Below are 15,976 nucleotides of genomic sequence, written 5' to 3'. Positions count from 1 at the left end.
ACTGTCCAAACTGAATCTGATTTTAATAAGCTGAAATATATATCAAAATTTGCAAAAGACAAGGAGCATTGAGGGATCAAAAAAAAAAAGTAACAAAAATAATTCCTTGATACTACCCTAGAAATGTCAATTTTCAAACCTACATTTTTTTATTGTGATCTATAGCAGAAAGGGATTTTCTTTAACTAAAGTTTTTAAATCACAAGAAGACACATTATGGAGAAAGATAAACGAATCAATCAGCAACAGTTTTAAGGGAAAAAACACACAAAATTCACACCAGGTGTCCTTCATTCCTACCAGACATAAAAATGTAACTTCCAAATACATTCTGTATTTTTTAGCTCAGATTAGTCATAAATTTATGACAAATTAGTTTTAAACTAATTTAACAATAAAAATATTTTCAACAAGTGATCACACATGTAAATTCAAAAGCTACTTCCAACCTGTGAAATGCTACTGACTTATCTTTTCATTACCCTTACACTGATAAACTGTCTCCTTTAAACTGACATTTTTCCAGACACTCAAAAGAACAAAAAGGAAAATGTAAATAGATCATCTGTCTAGCATCTATCCAGAGAATAGCCAATTGTTTATTCAAGGTCCCTAAGGGTCTACATAAATAATGTCCTTTGCAATAAAGTCTCATTAAAACAAATGCCAATATTTAATCCCTAAACACTGTATTTTTCAACTGCATCCTCTCCCTTTTCTCCCTCTCTCCCTCCCCACCCATTCCAGACCTATTCAAGGAGGGACAGTCTACATGCCAGTTTAAACTCTTCATTAAATAAAAGAAACTTTTATTGAATAAGTAAAGATAAGCCTCTTGGGTCAAACATCATATGAAGTGAAGAACCAAGTATTTTCTTTCGACATTAAAAATAAACATTCTAATTCATATCAATAATATGCATGGCTCTGATAAAAAGAATACAGAGCCTAATATTCTAATAAAGGTATGATTATTGAATTTTGCAAATTAGCAGACTCAGCACTTAAAGAACTTAAGAGCAATTCATTTAGATCCTTCACTGGGCTTACTTCAATTCTGTTTTAATCATTTACGCTTTGCAATCACATACATTTGAAAAATACCACAGGATATTTGAATAAAGAGTATCTGCATCTTAACATGCAGTCTGGGCAATTAAACCTTTACTAATGAGTAACCTGAAAATCTATAAATTTTGATATATTTCTACAAACCTCTGCTTTCTCTTTCAGTGTTCTTTATAAACAAATATGCATACACAAAGGATATACTTTGTTCTCTGATGAATATTTTACAACTTACTTTGAAACATCTGTCATTATTATATTAAACATTTTTGCTAATAAAATGCTACAAGAGCTAAGAAATATTATTCAAACCAAACTCTGAAATTTGAACACTGATCATCATTTCAATAATGTACGCTGCTTTAAAATTTATTTACAAATTTATTTTTCACAAAATTATTTTGGAGGTAACGTTTTAACAGAAAAGTTCTGACCTCACATAAGCTGACAAGCTCCAATCCTTTTTCTGGGATCCAGTCCCAGTTTCTCTTTAATTGTGCCACACATAAAACACAGCAATCTCATTCTGATATCAAAATTTCCAAATAAACTTTTCTGGTACAAAACTCATGTTTTATGTTTTCTAGTCCCATGATTTCTTCCGAGGAAATTTCCATTTTGCTAAGCTACTATCAAGCATATTTTTATTAACCAACAACTATTATTCAATATGAACAGTTCATTTTTTGTTGCTGACTCACTATAAAATTCAGAACTGAAGTCATCCTATGGCACAAAGGTTTATTGTCTACAGGGACAGATATTAACTATACTTTCAAATAAAGAAAATAATCCCTGATCAAACCCAAGACTATTATCTAACTTGCTCAGATTTACAAGAATAAACTGCCCAGCCCAGCACATAATCACAATAACAATCAATTCATCCACAAATTATTTTCCCCAAATCCTGTTTGAATCAGAAGGATAATAAGATTCAATATACTGCATATAGCCTACTTTTTAATGGCAAATAACTTAAATCAAGAGATCTACCAAAAAAAAAAAGAAAAAAAATCTATCAACTAAAATTATTAACAGCAGAAATCTCTCTTTATTTGATTGGATTCCAGGTGAAAAGAGAACAGACTACAAGGGAAGTATGGTAGGCAAAAGCATGAAAAGCAGGGCTGTAGCTGGGAGGGACTGGGGGCGGGGGGGAGGGACAACAGAGGACGAGACGGCGGGATGGCATCAGCGACTCGATGAGTGAACTCTGGGAGTTGGTGATGGACAGGGAGGCCTGGCGTGCTGCGATTCATGGGGTCGCAAAGAGTCAGACACGACTGAGTGACTGAACTGAACTGACTGAGGAGAGTCAGAAACAGGATTTCTTATCAATGCAATAATATTCATGGCAGCAGTCAATGGAATGGAATAGAAGCAACAAACTAAAATCGTACCACTTAAGTGACAACAGGAGCCTAGTGACAAAGGAAGAGGGAAAAGATATCAAAACAAGTGACAAAACTAAAGACCACCATCATAAAAACAACTTACAATGACTTAAAAGAGAATGAATTAATTTTTTAAATAATGGGAGCTAGAGAGAAAAACGAAACTACTACAAATTCTACTCCAAATTGAAGACAGTGGGAACTATTTGGGAAATACTACCACCATAAACTATACAAAATTTAAACAACTGGGGGGAAACTGGTAAATTATGACCTGGACGCAGAGTGCTTCACGAACTAAAGCCTTTGACTGTGTGGAGCACAACAAACTGTGGAAAGTTCTTAAAGAGATGGGGACATCAGACCGCCTTAACTGTCTGCTGAAAAATCTGTATGAAGGCCAAGAAACAACAGTTAGAACTGAACATGGAACAACAGACTGGTTCAAAATTGGGGAAGGAGTACATCAAGGCTACATATTGTCACCTTAAGTATTTATCTGTTTAACTTCTATGCAGAGTACATCATGTGGAATACCAGGATAGATGAAGTACAAGTTGGAATCAAGCCTGCTGGGAGAAATAATAAGCTCAGATATATCCAGATGATACCACCCTATGACAAACTAAGACAGCATATGAAAAAGCAGAGACATCTATCAGCCAACAAAGGTCCATACAGTCAAAGAGAATTGGACCATAAAGAAGACTGAGCACTGAAGAATTGATGCTGTCTAATTGTGGTGCTGGAGAAGACTCTCAAGAGTCCCTTGGACTGCATGAAGGTCAAATCAGTCAATCCTAAAGGAAATCAACCCTAAATATTTCTTCAAAGGATTGATACTGAAGCTCCAATACTTTGGCCACCTGATGTGAAGAGCTGACTCACTGGAAAAGATCCTGATGCTGGGAGAGACTGAGGGCAGAATGAGAAGGGGGCAACAGAGGAATACATGGTCAGATGGCATCACCAAGTCAATGAACATGAGTCTGAGCAAACTCTGGGAGATGGTGAAGAACAGGGAAGCTTGCAGTCCATGGCGTTGCAAAGAGTCAAACACAATTTAGCAACTGAACAACAGTAACATCCAACAATTACAACAGTCTTCAAGATAGAAAATTATTCTGTAATTCTGCATATGGTTCTTCAGGGTGAGTATTTTATACTATAATGATTACTGGAAAATGGCTTCAGAAAAAAATCCATCATACTGTTTTATATTAAATAGCAAACCAGCGTGTGTGTTCTCACCTTGCAACCCCACTGACTGTAGCACACCACGCTGCTCTGTCCACGGGATTTTCCCAGGCAAGAATACTGGAGTGGGTTGCCATTTCCTACACTAGGGGATCTTCCTGACACAGGGGTCATGGCAGGTGGATTCTTTACCACTTGTGCCACCTGGGGAGCCCCCTCTCTATCAAATATTACCTATAACTCAGCCTTTTTCTATTTATATTAAATATTACCCATATATCAGCTTTCTTTCTATTTATCTCTTCTGAAGACTGCAGGAAATTTTTTCTTTCCCTTGTATCACTATTATTTATTTTATTTAACACTTTTTCTATCTTTATTGAAATAAGTCAGACAAAGACTGCACAAATTTTTAAAACTCAGATCCTATTTAATTTGTTCCATAAACTGAAATTAAAGGGCACTGTATTCAAAGTAAGATGAAAATACTGAACTTACTACATATGGTCCAGGAAGTTACAAGAAATTAATATTACTGAATTTAAAAGATGGCAGCAAGTTTCATAGATATTAGTAACATCTGCCTTTTTCCCAACAGAGGGCTGGTCTAGAAAGATCACAGTTGACTCTTTTTAAGAGTCAACTTTAGAGATGAAAGAACAGAAATTTGTTTAACTGGTCCAAAATAGATCACCAAATTGCTTCTTCTCCAAAATACAAAAAAAAACAAAACAAAAAAAAAAAAAACACACATCACAGTATAATGGAACAATAAAGAAGAAGGAAATTCTACTAGAGTACTATACTTATTTTCCTTTATAGTTTCTCACTAAGACAATGAATGATGAAAAAATATATACATATACAATACTATTGCAAGATATTAATGACACAGGGATGAAGAGGGGGTAAAACTAAGAAGGTATAATACAGGAACTCTCTATCTTCCATTCCTATAACTTAAAACATCTAAAAAATAAGATCTATTACTTTGCTTAAATGTTTTAATAAAACAAAAAATGAGACAGCACAAGGCTGCCTACTACCATTGAAGCTTTTAGCTTCCTTGTAAACATTTTCCTTCAACAACTATCTTTCCTAAGTATAAAAATAATATGTGAAGTGAAGTCACTCAGTCGTGTCTGACTCTTAGCGACCCCATGGACTGCAGCCTCCCAGGCTCCTCCGTCCATGGGATTTTCCAGGCAAGAATACTGGAGTGGGGTGCCATTTCCTTCTCCAGGGGATCTTCCTGACTCAGGGATTGAACCCGGGTCTCCTGCATTGTAGGCGGACGCTTTACCCTTTAAACCACCAGGGAAGCCCAATAATATAGGATTACGGATAAATTTTTGGAAAATTAAAAATTTCAAAAATCAAAATTTCCAGTAATTCATGGGAATAATAATGTAGCTTCAGTGTACATTTCCTTGCTTTTTATATATGAAAAATATATACATACTTCAAGTATTTACTATTACACAGCATGTAATGTCCGACTCTTAGCAATCCCATGGACTGCAACCTACAAAGCTCCTCTGATGGGATTTTCCAGGCAAGAGTACTGGAGTAGGTTGCCATTGCCTTCTCCCCAGAAAAATACTATTTACATGAAATAATGTCCCCCTTGTTTTAACTTGGTCTTTTTTTTTCTTAAACACTGCAGCAGGTTTAATAGCAGCCCCAAAGGTATGCCCAGAACCTAGAGAGAGGACTGTATTTAGAAAAACAATCTTTGTACCTGTGATTGTGGACTTTGAGACTCGATGAGCCAGGATTAAGGCGGGCCCTTGTCTGTCTATGCTCAGCTGCTCATTTGCGTTGACTCCTTGCTACCCATGGACTATAGCCTGCCAGGCTCCTCTGTGCATAAACTTTTCCAGGCAACAATACTGGAGTGGGTTGTCATTTCCTACTCAATAACTTGGTCTTTTTACTATCACATAGTCTTCAAGTTCACCTGGTATTATCACTAAGTTTCTAATCAATAGCTAGGATTTAAGGTCTTGTACCCAAGACTTCAGAAGGAATATAGAAAGAGAGATGGGACAAAAATCAAACTGCAGTGGGAGTTACTGAACTACCAAGACTAACACCTGAATGATGACTCGGGGGCAGCATTCCCTTCCCAAGTATCTAAGTCAGACACTGTGCAAGAGAGAGCAAAGTACTGGACACCACATGAACATCTGGCAATTGACAACCAGACTCAAAGACCAAATTTCACCAAAACTTCCTTATACTAACTCTACGTATATACATCTCAAGAGCAGGGACAGGAAAAAAGTATTTTAATAGATCTGTCATTCATTCATCCACCCAATCAGCGGCATCCAAATCATCATACATTACTATGTTTAAGTGGGAAAAGTACTGAAATCCTTGATTTAACTTATTTCATATTACTCAAATTTATTCAGAAAATTATTAAATAATCAACAACATACTACAACAGTATATTCATTTAAAACATGCCTTACAAAACTTTTTACTTAATCAACAATCCTAAACTTTGCTAAAATGAGATTAAGAACTTTTTGGTTGTAATCACTGGTAACAAACTCACCAGGTGATTCTCCCCCCACATCTGAGGCTTGAGCTGAATCTACTGAAGAAACCACACTAACAGCATTGGTAGGTATACCTGTAAGTGTGGAAGGTAAGACTGCTGATTTTTTTGTTGCAACGATGACACTTCTGTAATAAAGAAAATAAATAGATTTTAAAATATAGAAGATCACACAGTTACATAAATTTCAAAACACAAAATAGGAAACCAATTTCTTTCTACCATATTATCTCTATTTTCATGTACAATTTAGAAAATATTCTCAACAAGGACTCACTTCAATAGTATTCACATTAATTTATTCTTTACTTTTCAGAATCAAGATAATGTTCTATGAAAATATAATAATACATGTTAACATTTAAACTTATATTTACTACATTCTTTAAATTTAAAATCATCTTTAATTATCCAACTTAAAATATAAACAAAGGTATATACAAAAAAGAAATATGGCATTCATGTGGAGAAGTAACTTTTTCTTAACCTCAGAAGTAAAGCAGGAAACTCAACCGATTTCTACAAGAATTTTAAAGCACCAGTAAGTTGAAATGATAAAACCTTAGAAATCTTATAAAGTAAGAAAATGCAGACATTAACAATTTTTAAACATGTATACAATCAAATTTTTACTTTTCAATCCTCAAAGACTATCTTGTGATAATATTACAAAGAAAAAATAATGCACACATATAAAAGCTAGATGTAAAAATATCAACTAATCAAATTTGTTCATCTCTGTATTATTTAAACACAGGTATTTATGATATACCAATTTCAATTAAAGGGTAATACTTTATGCCAAAAGAGTAACTAAAAGACCTTATTAGGCATAACATAAAATGCACTTTTAATTGAAGTTAGCTCCATAAACATGCAAAAACACAGTTAATGAGGTAAAGAGGACAGCTGATATATAATGCACTCCCACAGCAGTGCTTACTTTTAATTACCTGGTGTTAACCATAAGCCTAAAGTCTTCAACATTCAATTTGTTTAATCACATCTTTTGTTGACAATATTGTAACTGCAAGCTTCAAGTATTCCCTTAACAGCTTTATTCAGTTTTGAAATAAAGTTACTTAGACACTTGATCCCAATAAATGCATTCAGAAGTGAAAATTATACAATTCCAATATTTTAAAATATATTTTGTTTCTTTTGTTACATCGAAAGAGATAACACGAAGTGAAATAGGTTCTGTTTTACTTCAGTGCCTATCATGTGACAGCAAACACTGCCACCAATTAAATCCAGTTCTCTGTGCTAGGCATGGCGTAGCCAATGTACTGGGGTGGCTGGTGGCACATCATTATAAGGGTGACTGCCAATGTTAACTATACACTAAAAAATAGAAGCAACAGCCACCTGAGCCCTCAATCCAAAATGCTGTGCTTAAATCACGGTAGCTTGTATCACGTGAAGATTATTGACTTTAGGGGGAGTGGATGACCACCCCCCTGCATGTGTGCACGTGTGTGTGTACACGTGTGCTGGTAGTACATTCACAAAACAATACAAAATGTTCTTTGTGAATTACCTGCTTGAAGGCAAAACTTCACAAGCCTGTTGTTTAAGAAAATCTGTAGCGACTTATTTGCTAACAAGCTATTTTGACGGGAGAGGGGCGAACATGGAGGATTTACTCTGACATTTGACCACAAAAGAAACAACTAGCAAGATCTAGTTTACTCATACAAGAGCCAAGTACTGATAGGAGCAACAATTTAGTATTTAGAAAAGGGAAACCGTTTTTTCTATATTTGAAATTTAAGCCATAAGCCTACCCTATGTACCGGCGATTCTACTCTTAGAAATTTCCTCACCATAACTTAAGTCCATAAAGAATAGATACAATAACATTAAGAAATGCTTTACTAATAACAACCAAAAACTGGAAATAGCCCTGAATCTTTAAGCAGAAAAATGAATTAAAATTTGGTGGTATACACATAGAATGGAATAATAGTAATAGAAATAAACTACTGATTAACATAACATGTATGAATCTCAAAAGCATTTTGTTAAGTGAAGGAAGCCTTATACAGAAGAACACATACTTTGTATTTCCTTTAAGGATGTAAGGATGTAAGTCCTTCATGAACTTCCTACATGACGTTCTAGAAAAGGCAAAATTAATCTGTTGTTTAAACAATATAGAACAATAATTGTCTGTGAGGGTAGGATAGGCACTAGCCAGGAAGAAGCGTTAAGGAGCTTTCAAGACTGAGGACAACTCGACTGGAAATTTAGGTTAGGTGTTTAACTTGTCAAAACTCATAAAATGGAACACTTAAGATTTGTGCCTATCATAGTATGTACACTTTACCTTAAAAAACTGTATTGGTCTTTGGTTAGAGATCTACGCGCCTTAACTGTTTAAGACCGAAGTGATCTTATGCCTGCAACTTACTTTGAAATGCATAAAAAAGTAAGACTGATGGATACAGAGATGGTTATACGGAGAACTGTACAATGAAGTAAACAAACAAAGACTAATTGCAGAATCTCAATGACAGGTCACTAAATGTTCACTGTACAATACTTTGAACTTCTCTGTATGTTTAACAAAATGGTGAAAAGATAGCAACAACAAAAAATTTACCACAGATGTCCTGTAAAACACATAATTTCTATTCGTCCAAGATGGCACAGTTAATAAAAGATAACAAAAGAACCTGACCTCATTTCTGTTCCTTCAAACAAGGGCCATTAATAATGTTTTCAATCATAAATAACAGCTATAACTTAGTTCAGTAAATATTTATTGTCCTATATCTTTCACACATTCTCATTCCAAACACATCTGAAGTGTGGCTTCCTATATGAATTTACATTTAACTAGCATTCCTTACAGACTTCTGCAATACGCTCTTACGGTTCTTGAACTAAGCATGTACATTAGTTCACAGCTCCAATCCTCTGTGCGTGCTATTTCTCTACCAAGATCCCTTCCGCTTAGTCTGTTTGCCAGCAATCTTCCTTCTCACCTTTCAAAACCTTGCCAAAGGTTAAGCGTCCCCAGACAGCCAAGGTGTTCTTGTTCACTATATTCTTTGTGTTCTCACGTGATCCAATTATACAAACTTTAATAAATACATACAATACATGATCCTATCATATAAACTTAACAAATCATTAATGAATGCTAAGATTAAGCACTGATAATATGTCAAGAATCACTACTCAATTCACAAAATAATCCTAACATACTTATTACTTTCATTTAAAAAACTGAAAAAGTAAAGTTCAGAAAGGAAAAGTAATTTGTCAAGGTAGATGGCAGAACTGCCCCACAATTCTAGGTTTATCTAAACAAGGGCCTCTAATTTGAACCAGTTCCTCATACTGACCTTTAAGTTTTATTGAGATATAATTCACATTCCATACAATTTATTTATATACAGTATAAAATTAAATGGTTTTTAGAATATTCAAAAACTGTACAACCATCACAATTATATTAACATTTAAACATAATTCTATATTATAATCTATAAGCAATGAGAATAAAGATTTCCAAGATTTAAAATTATTAATACATATGTACTACTACTAAAATACAAAAATATGTCTGTTCAAGAAAAACTGAGTTCTTTAGCAATTTCCTTAGTACATAATAGAAAAATAGAATGAATCAATTTCCATATTCAATGATTGTTTCAAATCACCTCTGAGAAAGTAACATAATAATGCTTTAGCTTTGGGCTATATAAAAACAAAGAAAATTCAGTCACAAAGATTCATTTAGAAGGACATTAAGTAGGAGGCAAATTTCATATTTTCACTCCCTTTACTGTTTTTATTACTATAAATTTTCTGTGTAAAAGACTAAAATCTTCAACACAGGGTATACTTAAGCTGCCATACTCATCATGTATAAAGTGTGACTCTAAACTGTTAGGAATGTTGTTTAGTTGCTAAATCCTGTCCAGCTCTTTTGTGACCCCATGGACTGGAGCCCACCAGGGTCCTCTGTCCACGGGATTTTCCAGGCAAGAATACTGAAGTCGGTTGCCATTTCCCTCTCCAAGGGATCTTCCCGACCCACGGATCAAAGCTGTATCTCCTGCTTGACAAGCAGATTCTTTACCTCTGAGCAAATGGATTAGTAAAGGCTGTCTTAAAATTTTAATAAAATGGCATCATTTTCATCCTACAGCTTGAGGTTCTACTTAAAATAAACTGAAATCCTTGACTGAATTTTTGATATATGCCATCAATTTTAAGAAAAAGCACTTCAAACTTTCTGGCATAAAAAAATCAGAAGACAGATAAGTCCTTTAATTATGCAAGCTGTTTTTCCAAACTTTCAAGTTATAACGAAATATTAAAGTATAAAATTCCACATATTATAGCTTTTTTTCTTTATACTCACCAACTTTAATAATTAGTATCTGTAAAGCACTATGCCAAGGACATATATGAATTATGTTACTTACATTTACAACAAACTACCACCACCATGAGGGGATTATTTATACTAACAACCCGAGAGGTAAGCACTTCATATTATTAGCCCCATTTTACAAATGAGAAAGAAGTAACTTTCCTTAGCCTCCACAGATAGAAAGTATAAACACTGCTGACTTTTCTTTTTCTTACCTGAACTAGGGAGACTTTTTTGAAGATTTCTTTTTATTGAGTAACAACAAAAAGAGAGCAACATTTTCTTCCAGATCACTAAGGTTCAGAAGTTCCATTTCAGAACTGTATCAGTTTGAAATATCATAAACTTTCACAGAAACGCTATTTTCTTTAACATGCAAATAGTTCACTAAAGGAGAAGAGCATTTTAAGCCAAGTACTTTAGTCCCTAAGGATCTAGCTGAAAAGCCAGACAAAGCCCTTGAACTTTATCAAGATAAATCCCTGGTATCCACTAATCACCAGAGAGGATCTCTGAGTGAGATAAGAGCAGGAATTTTGGCATGGGAATGAACACAAACACCTTGCCATCCACAAAGGCCCACAACCTGGCAGCCTATCAGCAAGGTTCCACTCATGGAGCTGTTACTCTAAACTTTCCAGCTATTGCTTGGAAGTTGATAATTCTTAAGATATGAGGAGAGTTGTGATTTCTGACACAGCATTCCAGAGATAAATACACGATCAGAGGGATGCTTTGAAATTCTCAAAGATACTCCTTTGGTCTAAAGCTGCATGAAAAGTTTTTCAAAAGGTGTCTCTTGCTTTGAAAAAGAGGGGGGGAAACCAGAGCAGTTTGCTTGCCATCAGACAATATGTTAAGTGCATACCAGACATGTAAGCTCCAAATAGCCTCCTGAAAAATAGTATTGCCAAATTCCCCTTTGTTTTGTATTTTAATAAATCTCTAAAATTGTATTCCCTTTGCAGTTTCCTGAATAGGTTCATAACCTACTCACTGAAGGTATCATGAAGGCACAAAAAATTTTTACACTATTTAAAAAGAAATAAATGCCAAAACACATGAAAATTGGGGAATTTATAACGAAACAACTTTGATTATATTAGAAATATACATTAAATATAAAAACCTACCCTCAAGTTTTTCTCATTATTTAGTCTAAGACAAATACAAATTTAAACAAGTTTATAAATACTGTCAATTTTTTCAAAAACCTAATCATTTACACCTCAAAATATAGTCACTGCACTTTGTCATATACTTTTTGAGACATACGGAAACATATATATATATATTTTTTTTTTAAGACCATTAAAGCCCAAATTAAACTGTACTCTGCTTTTTCATTTAATAATATATCTTCAACATCATTTTACATCAATACATAGTGTTGTGCTTCTCTCTCTCTCATCAGTGGCTGCAGAGTATTTACCATATGCATAGGAAACAACACATGTAACCAGTTCTTCACTTGCAACCATGTTCGCATAGCACTGCCAAATGACAGGGTAGAGAGTCACTGGCTATGGCTCAAATCTCAGCTCCACCACTTTAGCACAAGAGCTTAAGCTGCTTTTTTACATTCCCTATGCTTCAGTTTCTTCATCTGTAAAGTAAGAACAAAAACAGTATCTGTCTACCCACCTACCTGCCTATCTACAACAATGCACTTTAACACTTTAACAGGGTAAAAGCTCAACAGGTATTAGCTTAATTATGAAATTCCTCTTACAGGAAGAAAACATCTTGTACCTGCATACATCTGTATAAACTTCTAGAGATATAATTAAGTTTGCATATTTTAAACTTTAATTAACTGCCAATTTTCCCTCAAATAAACTGAACCACGATGCTCTCCACAATATACCCTCAATAAGACTACGCATAATCTTTTAAACTTCTAGATTTCTTCATGCTAAGTGCTACAGATCAATATATAGTCAATATCATTTCACACCAACACATATTGTTCTGCTTTTTTTCCGCTTTAATAGCCATATAGTATCACAATGTCATACAGGAAACTGAGACTCAGGAGGATGAGGTAATCTGTCCAAATCCACTAATAAGTAAGTAATCAAGCCAGAACTCACACACAGCTGTGTTTGATTTCCAGAAGCAATATATAACTCCTACGACCCTAATTAAAGAAAAAATAATAGGAAGAAAGGAATAAAAGGAAAAAAAAATCTGACTCTAGCAACCACTGTATCTACAACAACACATCATACATATACCAATATGTTATTTACCTGGAATTTAGACTATCAGTCTTACCATTCTAGGACACTTGATCTAAACTTTAGATGAAGGAAGAAGGAACAAGATGACAGAGGGTGATGACAAAAAGATTTTCCAATAAAATTATATATTCCCTGAGTTCAGCGCACCTTAATTATATAAATCATTTTAACCAGCTTGAATGTCTAATGTGCCAGCAAGTCTGAAGTAGAAAATCAAGAGATAAGATGAAATACAGAGAAGGCACAATGAAATAAACAACCAGACAGAAGGAAATTATGATGAAAATATGTCAAAAGAAAACAGAAGCCAACTGGAAGGAAATCCCACTGGCCAAATAAGAGACAATTTCAGTATCAAGATAAACACAACTGAACAGGATAATTCATTCTATAAAACAGGAAATCATAAGGCCATATATTGAATGTATTGAAATCATTTGATGAAGATGATAACAGTTTCACAGTACCTCTTCCCAAGGAGAAACCCAGAAAATACCATTTAAATAAACGATCTGAATGAATATCATCAGTAACAAGATAAAACTGTGTGCCACTAGACAGAACACAATAGGAAGAAACAGTGCCACTTCCGTGATACTACTCCCAAACACGCTTTAAATTGAACCGAATTTCGAGGAAACATTAGACAAACTAAACTGAGGGACACTCCACAAAACATTATGGACTCTCACCTTCTAAAGGGTCGAGGCTATTAAATTTAAGCAAAGACGAAGGAACTATTCTTCTAAAATGAAGGAGAATAAAGAGACACAACAAAATACAGTATACAATTCTGAATTCAATCCTTCTACTAAAAAGAGCATTGCTGAGAAAAATCAATGAAACTTGAAATGTGTTTGAAGATTTGAAGGGAGTATGATATCTATCTTAATTTCCTTATTGAGATGAATTTACTGTGTATAGCAGAAAAAAACACAATAAACTATTCAAAAAGGATGGAGTACTGTATCAATTTCCCCTCAACAGGTTCAGGAAAAGTAAAAGTTCTTTTAATTGGCAACTTTTCTATAAGGTAGAGCTTGTCAATATTGTAAAGTTTAAAAATAAAATAAAAGAAAAGAATTCAATAACTCAAATATACGTCTTACAGAGAGAATTTCAGAAAATTTACCGTAAATTTAATATAAAGAAAAATCTCAAGTAAATTAGCCGAAGGTTTCTTAGAACAGAACCAACAAAATCAGCAATCTACAGTCAGCTCTCTCAAGCTGTCAAGACAGACACTTAGATGAATTCCTGAGTCTGCCAGAATTCACAGATTCCCACTTTCTCCACAAAGCCTGGCACATATTGACAGCAGGGGAGTGAAAGATAGCCATCTGGAAGAATAAGTGATTTCTAAGTTGCAACAAACAAAAGAAGAAAATTATTTAATATGCAACTTGCTCTAAACAGTCAGCAAAAACAAGGCCGGGAGCTGACTGTGACTCAGATCATGAACTCCTTATTGCCAAATTCAGACTTAAACTGAAGAAAGTAGGGAAAATCACTAGACCATTCAGGTATGACCTAAATCAAATGCCTTATGATTATACAGTGGAAGTGAGAAATAGATTTAAGGAACTAGATCTGATAGAGTGCCTGATGAACTATGGACTGAAGTTTGTGACATCATACAGGAGACAGGGATCAAGACCATCCCCAAGAAAAAGAAATGCAAAAAGCAAAATGGCTACCTGGGGAGGCCTTACAAACAGCTGTGAAAAGAAGAAAAGCAAAAAGCAAAGGAGAAAAGGAAAGATACACCCATTTGAATGCAGAGTTCCAAAGAATAGCAAGGAGTGATAAGAAAGCCTTCCTCAGCTATCAGTGAAAAGAAACAGAGGAAAACAACAGAATGGGAAAGACTAGAAATCTCTTCAAGAAAATTAGAGATACCAAGGGAATATTTCATGCAAAGATGGGCTCAATAAAGGACAGAAATGGTATGGACCTAACAGAAGCAGAAGATATTAAGAACAGGTGACAGGAATACATAGAAGAACTGTACAAAAAAGATCTTCATGACCAAGATAATCACGATGGTGTGATCATTCACCTAGAGCCAGATATCCTGGAATATGAAGTCAAGTGGGCCTTAGAAAGCATCACTACAAAGCTAGTGGAGGGGATGGAATTCTAGTTGAGCTATTTCAAATCCTGAAAGATGATGCTGTTAAAATGCTGCATTCAACATGCCAGCAAAGTTGGAAAATTCAGCAGTGGCCACAGGCCAACTTGAAAAAGTCAGTTTACATTCCAATCCAAAAGAAAAGCAATGCCAAAGAATGCTCAAACTACCGCACAATTGCACTCATCTCACAGGCTAGTAAAGTAATGCTGAAAATTCTCCAAGCCAGGCTTCAGCACTACGTGAACCGTGAACTTCCAGATGTTCAAGCTGGTTTTAGAAAAGGAACCAGAGGAACCAGAGATCAAATTGCCAACATCCGCTGGATGATCGAAAAAGCAAGAGAGTTCCAGAAAAACATCTATTTCTGCTTTATTGACTATACCAAAGCCTTTGACTGTGTGGATCACAATAAACTGTGGAAAATTCTGAAAGAGATGGGTTCTTGAGAAACCTATATGCAGGTCAGGAAGCAATAGTTAGAACTGGACATGGAACAACAGACTGGTTCAAAATAGGAAAGGGAGTACGTCAAGGCTGTATATTGTCAAACTGCTTATTTAACTTCTATGCAGAGTTCATCATGAGAAACGTTGGGCTGGAAGAAGCACAAGCTGGAACCAAGATTGCCGGGAGAAATATCAATAAACTCAGATATGCAGATGACACCACCCTTATGGCAGAAAGTGAAGAGGAACTAAAAAGCCTCTTGATGAAAGTGAAAGTGGAGAGTGAAAAAGTTGGCTTAAAGCTCAACATTCAGAAAGGTAAGACCATGGCATCTGGTCCCATCACTTCATGGCAGACAGATGGAGAAACAGTGGAAACAGTGTCAGACTTTGTTTTTCTGGGCTCCAAAATCACTGCAGAAGGTGATTGCAGCCATGAAATGAAAAGACTCTTACTCCTTGGAAGGAAAGTTATGACCAAACTAGATAGCATATTCAAAAGCAGAGACATTACTTTGCCAACAAAGGTCTG

The 15,976-nt window shown here is 35.0% G+C and overlaps 1 protein-coding gene across 7 annotated transcripts in view; it reads right to left on the bottom strand.

The window, feature by feature from the left end:
- Positions 1-15,976, bottom strand: part of LRBA (LPS responsive beige-like anchor protein) — a 757,395-nt gene that overhangs the window by 551,106 nt on the left and 190,313 nt on the right. For 6 of the 7 annotated variants that reach the window (XM_024977540.2, XM_024977539.2, XM_024977542.2 and 3 more), the window contains exon 31: positions 6,229-6,359. In XM_024977540.2, coding sequence (XP_024833308.1) covers positions 6,229-6,359 — 131 coding nt within the window. The remainder of the gene's footprint in view (positions 1-6,228; positions 6,360-15,976) is intronic. The other variant, XM_059876187.1, reaches the window with a different exon arrangement.

The sequence above is a fragment of the Bos taurus genome, chromosome 17 (assembly GCF_002263795.3).
Source record: "Bos taurus isolate L1 Dominette 01449 registration number 42190680 breed Hereford chromosome 17, ARS-UCD2.0, whole genome shotgun sequence".
Classification (NCBI taxonomy): domain Eukaryota; kingdom Metazoa; phylum Chordata; class Mammalia; order Artiodactyla; family Bovidae; genus Bos; species Bos taurus.
The sequence above is the reverse complement of the archived record's forward strand: the minus strand, read 5'-3'. Positions and strand labels throughout refer to the sequence as shown.